Source organism: Alexandromys fortis, unplaced genomic scaffold, assembly GCF_014885135.2.
Source record: "Alexandromys fortis isolate MF-2015 unplaced genomic scaffold, M_Fortis_MF-2015_v1.1 scaffold_40, whole genome shotgun sequence".
NCBI lineage: Eukaryota > Metazoa > Chordata > Mammalia > Rodentia > Cricetidae > Alexandromys > Alexandromys fortis.
Window position 1 is genome coordinate 11,854,892 of NW_026067966.1, and position 19,380 is coordinate 11,874,271.

Sequence of the window (19,380 nt, forward strand, 5' to 3'; positions counted from 1 at the left end):
AACAAGGGATTCCTCCCTCTCTCATCAAGACTTTTCTTCTTCCACATTCTTGTGTCGTGGGCCCCTTCATTTTCCATGAAATCACACTTTTTTGATGTAACCCTTCCTTCATCTTACAGACAGAGTTGGGGTTCAGTCTTCTGAGTTACCAGGGCATTCTTCACTGATCTCTCCTTCCTAATTAGTTGTGTGTTTATCTTTTTAAGAGAAAAATGAATCTTTTTATTTGCTTTAAAAAGTTTTGGGATTTTTTTAATTAGCCTAAAATGAGTTGGGTTTTATTATGACCTTTGTCAAAAAAGATTTTGGGTTATTATTTCTCTTCCCTGCTTTTTCCTCATCTCTGCACTCCCTGTACTATGTCATCCCATGGCATCCCTGACTTTGTGTCACATGTAGCCTTGGGTACCCTCATCCCTTTCTCCACACTTCTTGTTCCCTCTCTAGGTTGCCTATCTGGTTTCATAGTCGATACCCACTCTCACAATCCAATACCTACATACATACAACATTAAACATCTGATTACACGAGAGAACATGTGAGTTTTGTTTTTCTGCATCTGGGTCACCTCACTTAATATGCTTTCCGGGTCTACCCATAATCCTGCAGTTTCCTATCTTTGTCTTTGAAATAGCTGAGAAAATGCATACATATTCATATACGTGACATTTTCATTATCCACTTTCCAGCAGATGGGCATTTAGGCTGGGTGATATTCCATTGCCATGGTACTTAGTGCAGCAGTAAGCATGGCTTTGGGGATGACTCTGTGGCAGGAGAGAAGCCCTTGGGTACAAGGCAAGAACTGTTTTTTTTTCTGGGTCATAAGGTGGTTCTAATTTTATTTTACCATATATTTGTGATTCTATGAATGTTTTGAAAGTACTTTCCTAATTTTTGAGATTATAATTTAATTATAACATTGCTCTCTATTCTTTTTCTCATTCCAGACCTTTACATATACCCTTTCCCCATCTTTCAAATCCAAGAACTCTTTTTTTTTCACTAATTAGTTTTATGTGCATTTATCTACATACATATATATATTCCTATATCTCCCCTGTGGAGTCCATATAATGTTTCTCATATGTTTGTTTTCAGGACTGAGCAGTTGGCACTGGACAACCGGTTGGTGTGCGCTTCAGTAGGGAAGGCCGCCTCTCCCACTCCCAGCTTTCCTCGGCTGCTTTGTGTAGGGTTGAAGCCTTCTGGATTTTCTTCATCCACTTTGGCATGTTCCTTCGTGTCACCCTTTTCCAGTTCATGTTTGGGCAGTCATGATGGTGAGACTTTGCAGATGTAGCTTTAGATGTTACTAGAGACACAATCTCTCATCAAAGTCCCTGATCCGAATCATATGAACCTTCCACACCCTCTTCTACAGTGTCTCCTGAACCTCAGGTGCACGAGTGTTTTGTAGATGTGTCCTTAAGGACTGTGCTCCAACTCTGCATTTGGATGGCTTGTGGCTGACTGTAGTGGACAGTGGATTTCCCCTGTTGCAGCTCAGATAATTGCACAGTTTTGCATTTCCCCCAGCAGTGGACAGGGCTCTCATCCTCGACAGCCTTGTCATCATTTCCTGTCATATATTTTCTTGATAATACTCAGGATGACCCAGGTGAGATAGAATTTCAAAAAGGTTTTAGTTTACATTTTCCTGGTTGCTAAGGATATTGAACATTTAAGAATTATTTACTAGACATTAGTGTTTCTTCTTTTGAGTACTGTCTATTCATTTCATTAGCCTACTTATTGATTACATAGCTGTTTTTTTTTGTCCTTAATTTTTGCAGACCTTTATATATTTTAGATACCAATGCTTTCTTCATACAAAGCCCTGCTGGGACAGAGCTGACTGAGATTCTCCCATTCTGTAGGCTTTCTTTCCTCTCTGAAGACAGTTTCCCTTGCTGTGCAGATACTTTAATTCCGTCCATTTCCACTTGTCAATTCTAGGGACTATTTTTTTGTGCTGCTAAAGACCTGTTCAAAAAGTGCTCAGGTAAGCTTACCATGCTTTCTTCTAGCAGGCAGAGTGTCTCAAGCTTTAAATTAAGGTGACCCATTTTGAATTGACCTTTGGTCAGGGTGAGAGATTTCTGTACATCATCAAATTCATTTTGGGTTCAGGATCAAGACAGGCAATGCAGATAAATGAACAAAACTAACGACATCCATATGTTCTTCTACGAAAGCCCCATCAATGCTGGTTAGCATATTGTGATTCTCATGATAATGTTTTGAGGAAAATAACTGACTTCAAATACTAAAAATCAGAGGTAGTACCGCATAGGCAGCTTGTCTCCGGTAGAGTTGGCTACATTTCAAGTCACCTAATTTCTACAAGATTATATTAAAAAGAATAATAGAAATGACACCAGCATTGATAATAGAAAGATGAAGAAATTTTACAGGATTATCATGGGAAGCAGAATGGAATAAAATACACATTTTTTAACAGCCATAATAAATACAGAAAATAGCAAAGAGACAATTTAATGATTTTTAAAGCTCATCAGAAGAACACAATCTATGAATTCCCCTAATCAAATAGTATGTATGCTTAGTAAATCTTCCCCTCTCATGCTTGTGTGAGTCTAAAAGTTATTGATTTTCTAGTTTCTATTATAGAATGGCTATAATATTGGGTACCCTTTCCAATATTTTAGATTATATGGTGTTGCTTTAATTTTTAGGTTCCATTAACTTTCTTGGAGCTTCTATTTTTAAAATTCCTTTTGTGGTTCCCAATTACAAAGTAAATAGAACCTGAAGCTTTATGCTTTCTAGCGTTTTATTTTGTACCTTCCTATGTAAGTCTCCTTTCAGCTCTGTTCCTATGGCCTTCAAATTTGGAAAAGAAACACCAGTTATTTTCTTAGTGACGTTAATTAGATAATATTGATGTAAAAAAATCCAGGAAGTCAATTAAGAACAATGTAAGCTCTTAGCCAGAAAATCCTTTCATCCAAAAGGAAAATGGAGACTACGAGATTTCCATTCTGGAAAGAAATGGAGTTAAAATAAGGTTGCTGAGTTTTCCCAGAAAACCTCTAACAGGGAACATTTATGACATATCATTTTATCGATACCTGTGGCTGTAATCTTCAAGGCCCCATTCCAGAGCAGGATGTGGTGAGGGGGACGGCGGTACTTCACTCTCGGCCCACCCATCATTGGGAAGCAATAGGTCTATAAACAAGGAACAAATAAAGCTGTATAAGCCAGAGGGAGAACAATTCAGTGCCTACTTTTGTGACAGTCCATCTCTCAGACACATAAACCAACTTGGAAATCAATAAAGTTTCACCTGGAATGGAAGGTCTCACATGAATGCTCCCTGACTGAGATGGCCAGTGCCTTCTAGAGTGTATGCATGTGACCTACTCACTGGCCACTATGACATATAAATCTCCACCTCTCAACAACCCTTTCTTACCTGTGAAAACCTGGTGCTTAAAAATATCCCTGATCTGTAGGAGACTCATAAAACATGTCTTTTATGCCTTAATATTTTTATAATTATGGCTTTTTAATTTACCTGAGTGAGAAAAAGTATGAAGAAAAAGCTTTGAGACTCTGTATACTCATTGTTTGGAGAAAGCATGGGAGAAAGGCCAACTTTTTGTATCTGTGCTGTAAGGTCTTGTAAGCAAAAGACTGGAGTCTGAATTTGTGGTTTCCTACTGAACAAAACATGGCATTCTTCTACAGGCTCTTCTTGGTGGAGAAATAACATGTACCCTGATCTTCACTGTTACTATTAAGAAATGAGTTCTGATGAGACACTGTGGGTCAGACATTATGCTAATCATATTGTTCATTTTGAATATTCTTTCATTTATTACAACAAAATGACTATGGATTAGAAGAGCTGTAGATCATATCATTTTCCCTAAATGGCTCCTGAAAGCCTATTGATAAGTTGTTAGACTGAGCCTCTGTCTGGACTTCATTGACTACAGAACATTCTTCTTCCATCAAGTTGTCACATCTATGACATCTGTCTTTACCTGTCTGATGTGGGAGTGTCATATAGCAATCTGTTGATTTCATTGGTTAAGTAATAAAGAAACTGCCTGGCCCTCATAGGTTAGAACATAGGTGGGTGGAGTAAACAGAACAGAATGCTGGGAGGAAGAGGAAGTGAGCTCAGACGCCATGAGCTGCTCTCTGGGGCAGATGCGATGAAGCTCCGACCCAGGATGGACATAGGCTAGAATCTTCCCAGTAAGAGCACCTTGGTGCTACACACATTAGTAGAAATGGGCTAGTCCAGGTGCGAGAGTTAGCCGAGAAGAGGCTAGATATAATGGGCCAAGCAGTGTTTAAAAGAACACATTTGTGTGTTGTTATTTTTAAGCTAGCCAAGGGGGCTGGAAGCAGGGAGGCAGGAACACAGCCCGCAGCTCCCACGACACCTGTCAATGTTTAGTTCTGTGCATTAGCGACATAAAGTAAGTCCTGCATCGCATCTATCCAGTTCCATTTTTGTGAAGACAGCTATATGTTGAGCTAGCAAGCTGTAATCTATTCATCCACAGTTTTCTAACTAGACTGAAGGTAACTTCTTCTTTGTCTTCTATTTTGTCTCTTTCAGAATTGTTATAGTCTTATTATAGCCATCATTTTCATTTTTATTGTATTCCTAGGGTCTAGCTGTTTTCCTCAGTGTGGTGATGGGAGCAGAGGCCAACATCATGTTAGTGTGGCTCTGTGTACAACATGCTCTGTTGAACTTTCTTCTCTTGACCCTGACACCTTTGTTAAGCTCTGCACAGGTGAACAAGCATAGAATTCTAATCTCACACAAATTATGTTTCTGGATTAACTGACTATATGAGTACATTCCTAATACACAGGCACCCACACACATCCCTGTGAATGCTGATAATATATTTTCTAGTCCCTAAGTTATTGTTGGTTAAATGTCCCTCTTTAATTACCATATTATGTTTTTGTCTTGTGGAGTCCATATAGTCAAGAATAGCAGAGAGATGGATAAAAAAAATAAATAAAATCATGGCCTTAAACAGGATAAGAAAGCTATGGCCCTGGTCTGAAATTAGCTCAGTATTTGTCCTTTAAATAAAATGTTGTTGAAAATAGCCACACTCCCTTATTTGCACACTTATTGTAGTTGTTTCTGCACTATGATGGCCAAGTCAAAAGAGCTTGATGACCCCGCTTCAGACTCTTCTTAAGGGCAATAACAGTGCCGCAGCACTGTACACACGCCTGCCTTCCTGATGGTATCTGATAACATAAAAATGTCAATCCACACTAGCCAAACTGAGAAGGAGAATTCAATGTCCAGTCATCACTGCAGAGGGCCTCCTGCTATGGATGCAGCGCTGGATGGACTCTGAGCCCCACAAATACAAACACGAGGGCAATTTTATTATTTCTTCAAAACCCCGCAGAGAACATGGATATAGTGGGGCAGGGCCCAAAGTGGAAATATTGGATTTGAAGTAGGGAGGGAAGACCTAACAGTGGATGACGAGAAGGATGTGGGCAGTGGCTCACCTGAGCTGTTACCCAAGCCAGAAGCGGAGACAATGCAGGCAGATGAAGGAGTGGAGGGCAAGGGGAGAAGGGTCAGACTAGAGGTGGCTGTGCTGAGACTTCCTCCATCAGCATGAATCCCAGAGCTGGTGCACCTGTCAAGACTGGCCAGTGGCCTAAGCAGCTTACAGAAAGCCCCAGGGACACAGCCTCCCTCCAGCTGCTATCCCGGAGCACCACACTTCCTCCTCAGGAGGCCCAGCTAACAATTTCCCAAAACAAATCTGAATTTTCTGCTGTTCCTATTTTACAAATGTTATTCTAAAAATTCTTTTCTGTGTAACAGCTTGAAGAGAATAAAGAATAAAATGTAGAGCAAACTGTGGGCAGTATGTACTGCCATTCAGAATGGGATGGAGCCCAGTATGTCAACACGGAGCCTTACACACACAAGAAAAGAAAAAGGGGAAGGAGGCCAGTTGATGTTTTGGCTGTCCCAGCTTCTCTCCTTACTAGGCATTACATTGTGTCAAATAAACCTTGTTCTGCTAAACGAGGCCCTTTTAAGTCAGTTAACCCCTATCACAGTTCACAAGTCTCTGTCATGTAGCAACTTCACTGGCTCTGAAACTCAGGGACTCTTGGAATTTCTCAAAGTGCAAAATGTGAAGACTTGAAGAGAAGCAATGGCCATGATGAGTGCAGGAGATGACAGTATTTTAATTTTAGAATCTTCATAAAACCTCTAAGTCAGTTGGCTTACACGAATAGTAAGCTTATTAGCTGGCCTCTAACTGAAACTGCCATGAGTCCATGCTACGCGAAGCTGGCATGGTAAAGACACCCCGGGATCTGATAACAGGCAGACTTTATTTCCTTCAGGCAGACGATGGTTAGTTGCCTAAGAGGCTTATGGCAATGACGTAGCCAATCTCGGTTACTCTCTTAACAGTACCACACTACTCCACAGTGGACATGACCAGGAATTTTCTAGTGCAGATAGGAACGGTCTTAAAAGACCTGGGATTTTCACACAATGTGGAAAGCCAAGGTAGGAAATGAGGCAGGCACCTGGCAGTGGGTTTTAGTGACTTTGTCGTTGCTGCTGCTGTTTCCTTCTCATTGGCATGAAAGCCGCTCTGTCTGCATCTATGTTTGAGAAGGACTAGAACATAGAAAAATCTTCCCAGAGATTATCTGTCGTTGCTGTAACCAAAGAACTCAATTTTTTCAACCCAGATAGAAAGCATAAAGAGTTAAGAGTTCTAAGGATGTTTCTGTGCTCTACAAAGAAAGTCTCTTCCTCCCCTGCTTTGTGGACAGTAGAAGTGAAAGTCTCAATATCTGTCCAGTTTACTTAAAGTAAGCCAAGACAGACTGAGTAATTCTTTTTATCTGGTTACAATGTAAAGTTAGCATTTCATAGACATTCTTAGGATCAGGTAGAAAGACTTCCATGTTCCGAGGGAACAAGAGAAGGTAAGGACTTTGCCATGGTTGAGATGAACTAAAGCCAGGGACAGGAATTGAAGCCAGGCTCCGGGTTTATCAAATATGCATAGTGTTGGGTAAATTATTTATGCTCCCAGACCTTCTATATCTCCACCTGTAAAATGAGGCTAATAATATGACACACTTTGAATTTGAATGTAAATTGCTTAACAATATATCTAACAAACAGCAGATACTTGAAATAGAAACCTTGCAGAGGTATCCCTGCCCGCCTCACTCCCTGCAACATCTCATTCAGATGAAACGGTCTAATGCTCAGACAATCTCAGATTCACAAGTTCATTCTGATAGAATAACATCAGAGTTTGGGATTTGTTCCTGTGCCGTTATAGTTTGGTGACATCTTATGTGTCTAAAAACACAGGATCGATGGTAGAATGTTAATTGCAACCACTGCATATGAGGCTGTAGAATGTTCAGTGATATGTAGTATGTTCATCATGTGCTATAAATTGAGGGAAAAAAATCTTAGAAATTACCTATTAAATTTCATTTTACTTGCATTTTATGCATACATATTTGCATGAAAAGAATATCTGAAAGATCTACATAAAATGTTATTGATTAGGAGCCATGATGGATAGAGGAATGAGTAATATTAAATTTTCTTTTTAATGCTTTCCTCTAAAATTCTTACAATGAATATGTATGTATTGCTTTTGCAATATAAAAAAGTAAAAGCTATTAAAAGAAAGAAGAAAGAGGGGGATAAAACAAGTTTCTGGGTGACCTGTGGTGTAAGCTTGAAAGAACAATGAAGAAAATCCAGCAGTCCACTTGCAATGTGATCCATTCCAGTCATAAGAGAGTGTGTCATCAGAGGACCACAGTCCAGCTGCCACGTCTGGCCTCAAGCTGTGCTGTTCCGCTACTTGTCACATTCATCTGGGACCCAAGCACAAGGCTGTGAGTCACATCTCGGCCACGTCGTGGTGTCGTGTAAATCCGTGCGGTTTTGAAGAGGGCTTGGTAACTTTCAAATGATAAAAATGATCTTCAAAAAACTCACAGCTTGCCATCTTTGATTCTCCAGCCATGGTTTGTTTTAAACAAAATCCTCATGTTTGGGGCAGCAAGCACAGAAACTGTCACTTAAACTGGAAGCCTTGCCAGGAATCTGATTCACAAGTTCTGAGTCAACACTCTCACCCACCCCTCAGTTCGCCTGACTCTGAGTGACAGAGTCTGCACTTTGCCTAATGAACTTGTCTTTGTCCCTGATACCTTTCTCTCTTCTAGTAAAAAGCCGTTTTTTTTTTTTTGTGGCTTTGTGCCCTATTCGAAGAGAATGGAAATGGAGAGACCTTACCTTTCCTTCTATTTTGTGGACTGTAAGTGCCAAACGGATACAATGGACTACCATCATTTCGCCTGGAGGTGCTCAGAGCTTCTTGACAGTTCTCAAAACTTGGTCTGGAAAGCACCCCACAGTCTGTAGGCTCCTAGGGACAGAAACAAAAATTACATTTTAAGAGTACATTTCAACTTGGACAGTCGAAGCGGAGTGCAAGCGTGGATGGTCCTCGTCAGAAGCCCCCTTCGAGTCTCAGGCAGGGACATCTTCATTCATGAAACGGCCCTGAATTCCAAACGTCTTTCAATATGAAACAAAGAGCACGGACAATGTAGTGTTAAGGATTATGAGTGCTGATAGCCGACACAAAAGAGGATTAACTTTATTATTCTTTCCCCCCACTTACAACTGCCTTCTTTCCAATTCTCTTCCATCTGGGGGTACAGCTTGTGGCAGTGTCAATATGAGAACGCAGTTCATGCCAAGGGTGTTTCTCTGCCAACCAGCTGGTTCCTCTCTCCCTCTGCCGCTCTTTCTCCCTCAGCCAGTGCATATGCTCTAGGACAAATCGGTACGCAAGCAGTGTTTGTCACCAGAAAGCCAAGATTGCATCCTATTGCAGACCCCAGGCTTTGGCCGGATGCTAAAGTAAAGATCTATGGCAGGGCCAGGCAGCGGTTCTCCCAAGAGCCTTTTTTTTTCTTCTATATTTCTCTTTCCTGTTCAGATTCTGACAGTCTGTAAACAAACCCACAGTTCCCTGCAAACTGCTGCTCCAGAATAACACCCCACAAACCATCCTCCGCAGGTGCTGCAGAGGTAGCAGGAGGTAGCTGACGACAGAGAACTCAGGTTTTCAAGGGGACTGTGGCATAGCAGGCTGTCTTTCGCTCTTGTTCCTATTATTCGCCTCCCTAACAGATTTCAGGGAAATAAATGATTTGGAAGCCATTTCATAGCTTTTCTCTTGGCCATTTGTGAGAGGCACATGCCGTAAACACAGAGCTACTCCCCGACTCCCTCCTCCGGAAAGCATTTGGCTGAAACACAATGCATTTGATTCTACTTTGTCCTCTTTAGTTACAAGAAAGAAAGAAAGAAAGAAAGAAAGAAAGAAAGAAAGAAAGAAAGAAAGAAAGAAAGAAAGAAAGACAGTGTCTAGCTAAACAAAATATTTGAATCATTTGCTTCTATTCTGTATCCTAAATAATTAAAATGTTTTCAGCTGCAGAAGGCTATTAGCTTTTCAGGAGGGTTCCTAACACAGTACTCTCACACATAACCATGTTACCCTTGGCTGCTGTTGTGCAGGTATAGGTGACCAGTGAGTCCTAGCTTAACGCTGGAGCCCCAGCAGTCAGGTAGATGTAGGGCTCGCCTTGCACTGCCTTGTGTTTTCACTTCACAAGAACAACGAGAACAAAAACAATTTTTTTTCTGCTTTCCTAGCTCTTTGATAAATGACACAATCAATATCCCAACAACTGATCAGTAAGCAGCCTAATTAAAGCATCCAGCCTGTAAAACAGAGCTGTCGTGGAGGCCTCCATTAGTGTCCCAGCCAATAAAAAATATAATGGATTTTTAAACATGTTCTGCCTCTGTGAAGATGAGCTGCAGCAGGGAGGAAAATGTTTTAGGAAAGAGAAAAACAAAACCAGGTCATAACCCATTTTTAAATATCAAGTCTCTAGGCACAAACAGACTCACAATTCAACCTGAAGCTCATCCTTGGAAAAACACGCTTCTGTTCGAAATGATTCTGATTCAATCAAGAGCTCATTATGTATTCTTCCTGAGGTTCTCATCAAAACTGTTTACCTATCTTGTACAACTGGGTAATGTGGGGGAAAAATAACAACTTTATATTTTGACTTTTCTTAAGTAGCATCTTCATTTCTTTTCAATATTGGTATAATGTTCCAGCAATTATGCTGGCATTCTTGCCAAATCTAACTAATTGATTTGCCCTGATGTGTGAGCAGTGCTTAAAACTCCTCTGGGTTATGGGTGCTTTTCTATGGACCAGGAGGTACTTGCTGTTCTTTGGGAGAATAGAAGGGAAGCCACTGTGCACAGCACACACTGTGCACAGCAAACACACGACACGGTCAGGCTGATCCGGGAGCTCTCATAGCTGATTTTTTTTTAATTAATAAAGATAAGCTATGCATTAGGCTTCTGACTTTGAGACCCTTTAATCTTCATGGCTACCACAATGATTCTCTATAGCTCAGAGTCCAAACGCCTGCTCATTTCCCATGGAAAGCATGTAAATATTGTGGCAAGAAAATGGATCCTTGTTTAAATGTCCTCATAAAAATTGCTTCTTGTAACAGTAGTTCCTATTCCTGATCGATTCCCTGGTGAACTATATTAACAAGACACATCTGAGGCTGGGAATGAACTGAAAGGTGATACTTTCTTCGGATGGGATAATGCTGACCGCATTCCACTCTGGACTATGGAATTAAAGACGGAGACACCACAGTAAAGAAAAGTGCTGACGGCAAAGAACCCCAGCTCCATGGCCAGGGTGTCGCTTCCACCACTGCCATTCACATCCAGACGTGGAATGGGGGAAGAGGAAAGGTAGCGATACCACTAGTCTATTAAAGACATACTCATTCTTTTCCCTTTTTGCTTAGTTTGGCCTCTGCATGACTGTGTCTCTCTAAGAGTTCCTTTAACAAAGGTGCCTCAGCTAAGGGAGAAGAATGGAAGGGGCTGCTAAAGGAAGCTGTCGTACACAGATTACATAAGAAGGGGTGACTGAGTCCTCCCGGATTCCCTTCTTCACATCTCTCTCCAATCCCAGGACTCTATAGGAAGGACCAGAGAACACCAGACAGGCTCTTTTCTCGTGTTAGGAAGCAGTAGATGAGGGCATTCAAACTATGTACACAAGTGAAGCCCATTAAATATTCATGAAGACTCTGTCACTTAGGTAGACACACGTGTGGAAAACAAGCTCATTCATTATATATAGTCCTCAGTAATTGGCCAATTTACATTTCTTTAACATCTACAAGGTTATACACAAAGAGTATAGGAGGTACAGTTATTCTCTCCCAATAGTTGATAATATAGCGAAGGAAGAGATGGTATATCACTTCACTATTTCAAGACCACCCTGTCAGGTAAAGTGGGTCTCAGATGCAGCCTTTCCATCCATTTAGCAACATTTGCTGGGAGCCGATCACATTTGGAGAAATGAAGCTCTAACGGTGGATAAAACAGGTACCAGTATCTGTCTTCTATACATCAAGCGCTTACATTAGCGGTGTATTTTCATGGTTGGGAAACAGCAAATTGAGGGTTTTAGCACAAGTAATCTGCATATAACACAAGGAGACCCACTGAATGATATTTCATTTTGATAATCTTTCATTTTTAAAATTTGGTTGAACTTACTACTAACACTAATGTTTGATATCAGTTTTCCAAGTAGTTCATCTCCTACTTTATATACAAGTGTAACAGAGAAACAGACTTTGGCCTTAGATACTGTCCTAATATCATGACGTATAAATGTGATGATAGTTTGCCAATTTGTATGAACCGACTCATTTTTCCTGAAGTAATTGTTAGGAACATTTAATACTTAATCTTTTAAAACACTGTTTTAAGATCAGCTTTGTTTATAATTTTGTGTAAATGAAATGTTTGGGTATATCAGCATTTAAGAATTATTTTATACGCTTTTTATACTATATTATTTTATATTAAAGTCATATTTAAGGGGGCATTTTCCATTCTTTTAAAAAGCACAATCAATTATTAAAAAAGAAATAAGATTTCCATTTTTTAATAAAATAAAATGCTCAACAGATCAAACTTTAACTTAGTTATACCTCAGGACTGTATTAGCTATGTGTAGATTATAGGGGAGAATATAGATATTTAATTATATCATAATAATCTTCACAATAAACACTGTATATGTCCATCTGACCAGGAACTTCCTAAGGTACAGGCATTGCTAGCATACCACCAAAAGTTGTATTAAGAAGGATGCTTTTTTAATAAGTTCAGAACCCCTAGGAATTTCTGAACATAAGCCCTAGTAAACACAGACTGGTGATATTTGATAAATGATTTACTTTATATGCATATTTCATACATTTTTATTATATCTAAAATATACAACCACCTGTTTCTTTAATATATCCATCTGAGTATGTCTGGGGCATACTTTCCCAAGGACAGACTCAACAAATGTAAACCTACCACATGTGTGATTGAGTCTGCATATTCTGGTGACCATTGGAGCCGTCTCAGGAAAGTCAAGAATGGTCTCACCTCCTGTGGTCTCTCGGGCCTCCTCAGTATCACCAACTGGATCATGCCTCGGATGTTTCCTTCCATGGACATGGACCTCCTCAGGGTTTCCATGGCTTCATGGTTGGACTTGCCCAGAAGAGATTCCCCATTCACAGCAACGAGTTGGTCATTCACTCGCAGTCGGCCATCCTGGGGCAGAGGGGAATCAGCACAAGACAAGAAAGCCTGGTGAAGACAGGTAGCTGGTGGGAGGAAAAGTTCAAGTGCGAAGGAGAGAGAGTCACAGTGGAAGCGGTTCTGGAGCTAGTCGAGCAGTCACAAATACGAACGATCGTGATTTGTGTGAAAGGAGTTATTTTTAGAAGTCTTAGAGCAGAGAGAATTGTAGAGCTCAATAAATATCAATAAAATGTATTAAAAAGAAATCAGAGTTCTGAGCTGCAATAATTTAGACATGTCTGATATTTTTTTTTTTTTATCTAAAGCTCTGTCTGGCAAACATACGAATCTAGCACGCTTCTGCGGTTTGTTTTGGTAAATACCCTATGGGGACTCGAGGAACCCGGGTTAGGAAACAAAGGCAGTAGCTATCTCCCACAAGGAGGGTTTGCATTTTCAGGCATGGAAAGACGTGCTTAAAAGCTGTGCGCTCGACAGCAGAGTGCCTCTCCTAGCTATCACTGCTAGCCTACTGAATGGCGAGAACAGGTTCCTCATATAATTGTCTCTACCTCAAGCACAGACTGACTCATCAACACATCAGAAGAACACAGATGTGTGCAGTGAAGGACCAAATTGTCCTAATACCTCTGGCAGGAAAGCTTGACAAAGGGAGGGATTCCTAGACCTTTCCCCGGGATGTTCCAGCTAATAAACGTTTTCATCTAGCCCTCCTAGAAGAGAAGCCATTTACTATTAAAGTTCCAGGAACCTCATGTGTGGAGAGTCAGCCTCACTCTTCTACCCACTCTTCTTCATTCGGAAGTCACCTTCGGCCAGAAGCCTTCTGTCAGTGAGGTCTCCATCAGTGGCTGGTAAACTGGGAGAGCAGCTCTTCGGGAAGCCCCTCTGGGCAGACCATAGTGCATCCCCTCCTGGGGAGAACGGTGTTTACAGCGTTTATGGACCACTGAGTGGAAACTGTCCTATGCTACTTGACATGCAGAAAGTCAGGTTCAAATATAACTGGGAATCTTGTCCTGCTGCTAATGATAATACATTTCACAAAAATAGAACTGGGTATGCACAGTTCTTTACTTTCCCAGCGACTTCTTCCATATCTGCCTCCTGCGATGCTCACAGACCCAAGTTAAGGAGATTCGTGTTTTTATAAAATTTTCCACAAAGTAATCAGAATCGTGAAATCTAATTCTAATTTGCCTAGGTCACTATAGTACATTGGATGAAACTCACGCAAGCTTAGTTTTGTGAACTTTGGCCCTTCAGCCCCTTTCACTTCATGGCCTCAGTATAGTTGTGCAGTGCTTAACTAAATGCAAAAAAAAAATCCTTGCAGTAAAAGGTTAACTGGGATAGAAGTTCAAATGAAGAGAATATAATGCAAAGCTGAAAAAAGGAAGAAAAAAACTCCCTGAGAAATGACCAAAACAGACACACAGTATAGGCTGGAAGCTAGTCATTGAGCCCCGGAGAGAAAACCCGTGGGGTGTTTGATAGGCTTGGACAAATACATGGGCAGATGGCTGGAGGAACTGTTCCCTAAGGAACAGGGAAAGAGACAAAGTGACAGCTGTTGGTCTAGAGAGCATTTAGAGATGTCCTACACATCACCTGGTGGATGGAGTCTTGGCAACACAGGACTGCAGAGGCCACCCAAAGGAGTACAGGCTCACTCAGGAAGAGCACTGAGATGGCAAGGCAATGGGATCACTAGAGTGTGTAAGATCAGATACAAACTGTTACAAGGCCTGTCTCATGGGAACTTAATGTCTCTCCCTCTGGCTTCGGAACTTCACTTAACCTTTCCCCTAATTAACCAAAAAAGAAATTGCCTCTTTCCGCTATCCAATTGTGAATTAGGCACACAAGGAATAGGATTAAGCCTCTGTGAAATGGTGAGGAGGACCACTGGGCTGATCTTGTCACTGAAATTCTCCTAATGTAGCTGGAAGCTGACGTGCAAATTTTAAAGTTGAGGAAGAAGGAGAAGGGTTGGATCTGGACACTGGCACTGTTACCCGGAAATGAGCCGTGTTAAAATCTGTAGAGGTCAACTGAGAAATAATTTAATGACTGGGAAGATGCGAGAAGAAAACAGTTGTATAGAAAAGCTAACCAACAGCTATTAACACAAACCTATTTCTAGTTGCATTCTAGGTTTCAGGCATCAAGTAGGATATGTTTAATATATTCAAGTCCAAAACAAAAGACAGGTCAGCCGACTCACCCCAGGGCCCCTGGAATTTGCTGTTGTTGTTGTTGAGACATTCACATTTATCACATATGTCCCTAGAGTTGTGGTCACAATAAAAATGCACACACTCTTGTTTGTAGGAGTGGCTGTCCTCTTGCTATTGGTGTGTGCTTCTTGTTCATAAGATAAATGACGGGTAATTTCATTAATGGCAATGCCAGGAAGACCACATTGTCTTGACATTTAGAATACCATCACAGAGCTTCAAGCTTAGAAAGGTCCTCAGAGGTCATCTGGTCCAACCTCTCCCATTTACAGACGGAGAATATAATGCTCCCGGAAGAAGAGGCATCGTTTATCTAACACCAAGTAAGACAAGGTGCTTCCATATATATTACGACTGGCTCAGCTGGTTAAGTCAAAGTTGAAAAAAAAAAAGAACAGAACAGTCCAAGTCTTGAATTCACTAGTATTTCCCAGGCATGTGAATTATATTTACTTATTTGCAGAGGGGTATTGCTTCAAGAAAAGCCTTTCAAAACTGGGGAGAAAATACTCTGTAGGTGTCTGCTGGACGAGAGCAGTGTTTGAAATCTGGGCAAATACCTGGCACATGCATGCAGGAAAGTATAGGAGATGCCCAAGCATGGGAGCAAACTGGAGGAAAAAGAAAGATCTGCTTCCTAACTACATTATCTAAAGACATCATCTCAAGTGAAGTTGCTTGAACACAGAACTTGTTACTCAAATCCAAAATACTCCTGAAAATTATGTATATCTTTTCACTTTGAAATGATTTTCACCAAGGGGATTAGTTTTCTATGACATTTTTCTGCTACTATTATGTTCAGATAGATATTTGGTCATGTGAGTTAAAACATACAACTTTATATAAGTGAATACAAATATCCAAAGATGTTACTTAGTAATTTTAGCATGTCTACTTCATCACAATCTGGGTCATGCTAAAACATTTCCAGAGGAATAAAACTTGGGTTTGCAAGATGGCTAAGATGGTAAGAACACTTGCCATGTAATCCTGGTGACATGAGTTCAGTTCCTGGAACCCACATAAAGGAACTAACTGCACAAAGTTGTCCTCTGACCTCTACATGTGTGTCATCGCATGTATGCTTACATATACAGACATCATACATACATGTGTTGTATAATAACAGTAACAATCATAAATAAACAATTTTAGAGACAAAGGAAATCTTTCCTATATTACGGTCAGTAGAACCCTAAGCAAAAAGACCCAGTCCTTAGCTTTGGCAAAGCAATGCTGAGGGAGTAAGAAAATGGGAATAACAAGTACCAGCGACTTACTCGGGGTACTTTAGTGGAGACATGAAAAGCCTAGATGAGTTATAAGTTACTCTCTTATCTGTGCCTGGGATGGCTTAGAAAGGCATCAGTCCTAACTACTTATCATAAACGGAAGGGTCAAGGGCTCAGAGACCAGGAGCATTAGCAACACGCCTGCCTTCTGCAGAGTCTCTGTGGAAGCCTTTTGAGTGGCCTCTGCTAATCATTTCTTTCAATGACCTTCCTACTATATAAGGATGTAAAGATAGAGGATTGGTTATAGTAAATGATTTCAAAAGGGTCTTAGCATGGCCAACTCTTCTTATCTCTCATCTCTTTAATTTTCTAAGACAAGATCTCATCTTGTAGAACAGGCTGGCCTCACTATGGAACTTACTATATAATCCAGGCTGGCCTCAGACTCAGCAATCCTGCCTTAACCCTCCAGTGATGAGTGGTGTGGGAAGTCCTTCGGTCAATGTGTTGCTTTCATTGGTTAATGAATAAAACTAATTTTGCCCAGTGGCTCAACAGAGTAAAGCCAGTTGGGAAATTGAAATAGAGATGTAGAGAGAGAGGAGGTGCAACCAGTGAGATGCCATGTTGCCGCCACTGAAGGAGACTGAGCATTGTGGTAAAATATAAAATAACAGAAATGGGTTAATTTAAGATGTAAGAGCTAGCTAGATATGAGCTTAAGCTATAGGCCAAGACGTGTTATAAATAATATAGTTTCTGTGTGATTATTTCAAGTCTGAGTGGCAAGGAAATAAATGAATGGTCTCTGCCAACAGATGAGGATGTGTATGAGCTCCTACTGTGTTATTTTGATTCCAAAAATCACATTTCTAGAGATGATTAAGCGTACTAAAATATTAATAAAACACCTAATAAGCTTCTACAATGTAGTCACTATGCTTAAACTCTCTCAATGCATGAGCTAATTGAAACCTTATGATAACAGTACTTTTTAAAAAGAAATTGAGGGGTTGAATGAATTGTTACTAGTCATGTTCTGTGAGAAGATCTGAACCAGGTCTGGGTCACTCTGGAGTCTTGTTTTCAGTCCCTTTGCTAATAATCCCTAAACTTTATGGATTCTTAGATCTCTCTGAGACTCTAATAAAAGTTACAAATCCTAGTCTCATCAAAGCAAACATTTACACCAGGGTTTCTCTGTGAGTGCACATTTGGACCAGATAATTCTTCGCAATAGGGGCTGTCATGTGTCATACGGGATATTTCAAGTGCCTCCCGCAGAACTGCCATGACGTTCAGGGGAACTGTGACTTTCTAGTTCAGCTCCTGGTGATCAGCTCTTGAATACTTCCTCTGTTCTGAACTGGTGATGATGTCACACAGCTCCACGCACTCCCATTAGTCTGCTTTTCTAACGCCCCTCCATGTAAAGTCGTAACGATGCAAAGGAGAGACTAGGGAAGTCTATGCAAAGAGGACTCTGCAGAATCTGAGAGAAGCATAGGAGCTGGCTTTCCCAGGAAGAGCTGGCTGAGGCCCAAGGCCAATCCACATTAGTCCAGGGTGTTGAGAGGATTAATCATGACCAGATGTTGGCTGCTGTCTCTGCATGTTTCTAACAGGACCCTTGGTAAGGCCTCTTGGGATATTATCAACACCCAGGGCCCAAGCCCCAAAGCCAAACTTTACAGAATAGATTCCCTGGAGCAGAGGGCACTCCAGGTACCCCTGAATATTAGGACAAATGTTCCAAATGAATTCTTTTAAAGGTTCTAAAATTACTCTATGACTCTATGACAGTATCTGCCTACTGTAATTTTGAAAATAAACCAAAAGCCAAGATGAATCAATGTAAAAAAATAGACTTCAGTTCGTTATCATTTAAAGTGACTTAGAAACAACAGTCTGAAGGGACATGAACAAACAAAGCACTTTTAAGCACAGTTCCAGAAAGGAAGCCGGCCACACTGGATGTCTGTAGTACTCATGTAATACTGCCTTAGCCATGTGAGCTGTTTCCAATTTTCATCGTCTGCCCTAAAATATCTCAACTGAAGGAAGAGGGATACCTCTCCCAAAAAGATCCCTGTCTGGTGTATATGACTTTGCCCACCCCTTCCTCCTTTCTGAAAGTCCTTTGCTCTTATTAGATGTGTGCTTACCCTTTCTAGTGAGTCTTGGCCGCCATCTTGTTCTCACAGTTAATCTCCAGCACAACTAAGGCCTCTTTTTTCCAAACGCTCATGTTACTATAGCTATTTGTCTACTGCTGCCATCAGGGAATTCGTTTCTCACATATTTAATTTAGTATCCTTAGCTTTCTAGATTATAGAACAAGGTGGTTCATTCTGTGTCTCCAATCTATTACAGATTGCCTAACTCACTTCAGAGGCTGTAGAGTGCTTGCTAAATAGAGACACTTGAAAAAAAAAAAAAAAAAAACCTTTCACTCAGGTACATAGGGACTGGTGTAAGTTTCATCTATAATGAAGAAATCAATTAATTTATAAACTGTGCCTAAGAAGACCCGATGAGCCCAAGCTGGCTTGATTACTTTTTCTGTACTGGCCCCATCTCTACTGGTTGAGCTACTGTAAACTTTTCAATGGATTTAATGCAGTACCATTTTGGGAGATTCATTCCATTTGTATGGAATGGACCGATAAAGTCCCAGCATCTGTGGCATACGGAAATGTTTGCAAGGAAGCCAAAGGACCTTCCCTGGAGCACAGGGGCAAGCATACTCATAATCATTTTGATACATTGATTTTAAAATACAGCCCAGTCCTTTTTGCTTAAAACTCCTGGACAAACACAGAGCACACATAAAAACCCTGCAACATACAGCTTCCTAAAGACAGACTAAATCTTATTATTGTTGCAGCAAGAAAGTTTGAGAAGGTCTGACTTAGTCTCAGAAATATTTACCGGCCTATGGCACGGTAATAATACTTTGTGCTTGTTTTACACCTTCCTGTTTCCTGTCATTCCGGATCCTTTTCCACCCCTTCCTTTTTCCTTCCGGATTTTGTGCTCCTAATTTACTTTGGCCTAGAAAAGCAGATTAAGAAAGCCTGTCAAGGCATATGTGTTATACATGAATCAGGAATATTCTGC

At 40.7% G+C, this 19,380-nt stretch overlaps 1 protein-coding gene across 1 annotated transcript in view; it reads right to left on the reverse strand.

Moving 5' to 3' along the window:
- The window catches only part of Pard3b (par-3 family cell polarity regulator beta), a 992,131-nt gene that overhangs the window by 402,965 nt on the left and 569,786 nt on the right, over positions 1 to 19,380 (reverse strand). The window contains exons 12-14 of the mRNA XM_050154204.1: positions 12,621 to 12,791; positions 8,334 to 8,466; positions 3,097 to 3,196 (exon numbers count right to left, since the gene is read on the reverse strand). Of these exons, the coding sequence (XP_050010161.1) occupies positions 3,097 to 3,196; positions 8,334 to 8,466; positions 12,621 to 12,791 (404 nt within the window). The remainder of the gene's footprint in view (positions 1 to 3,096; positions 3,197 to 8,333; positions 8,467 to 12,620; positions 12,792 to 19,380) is intronic.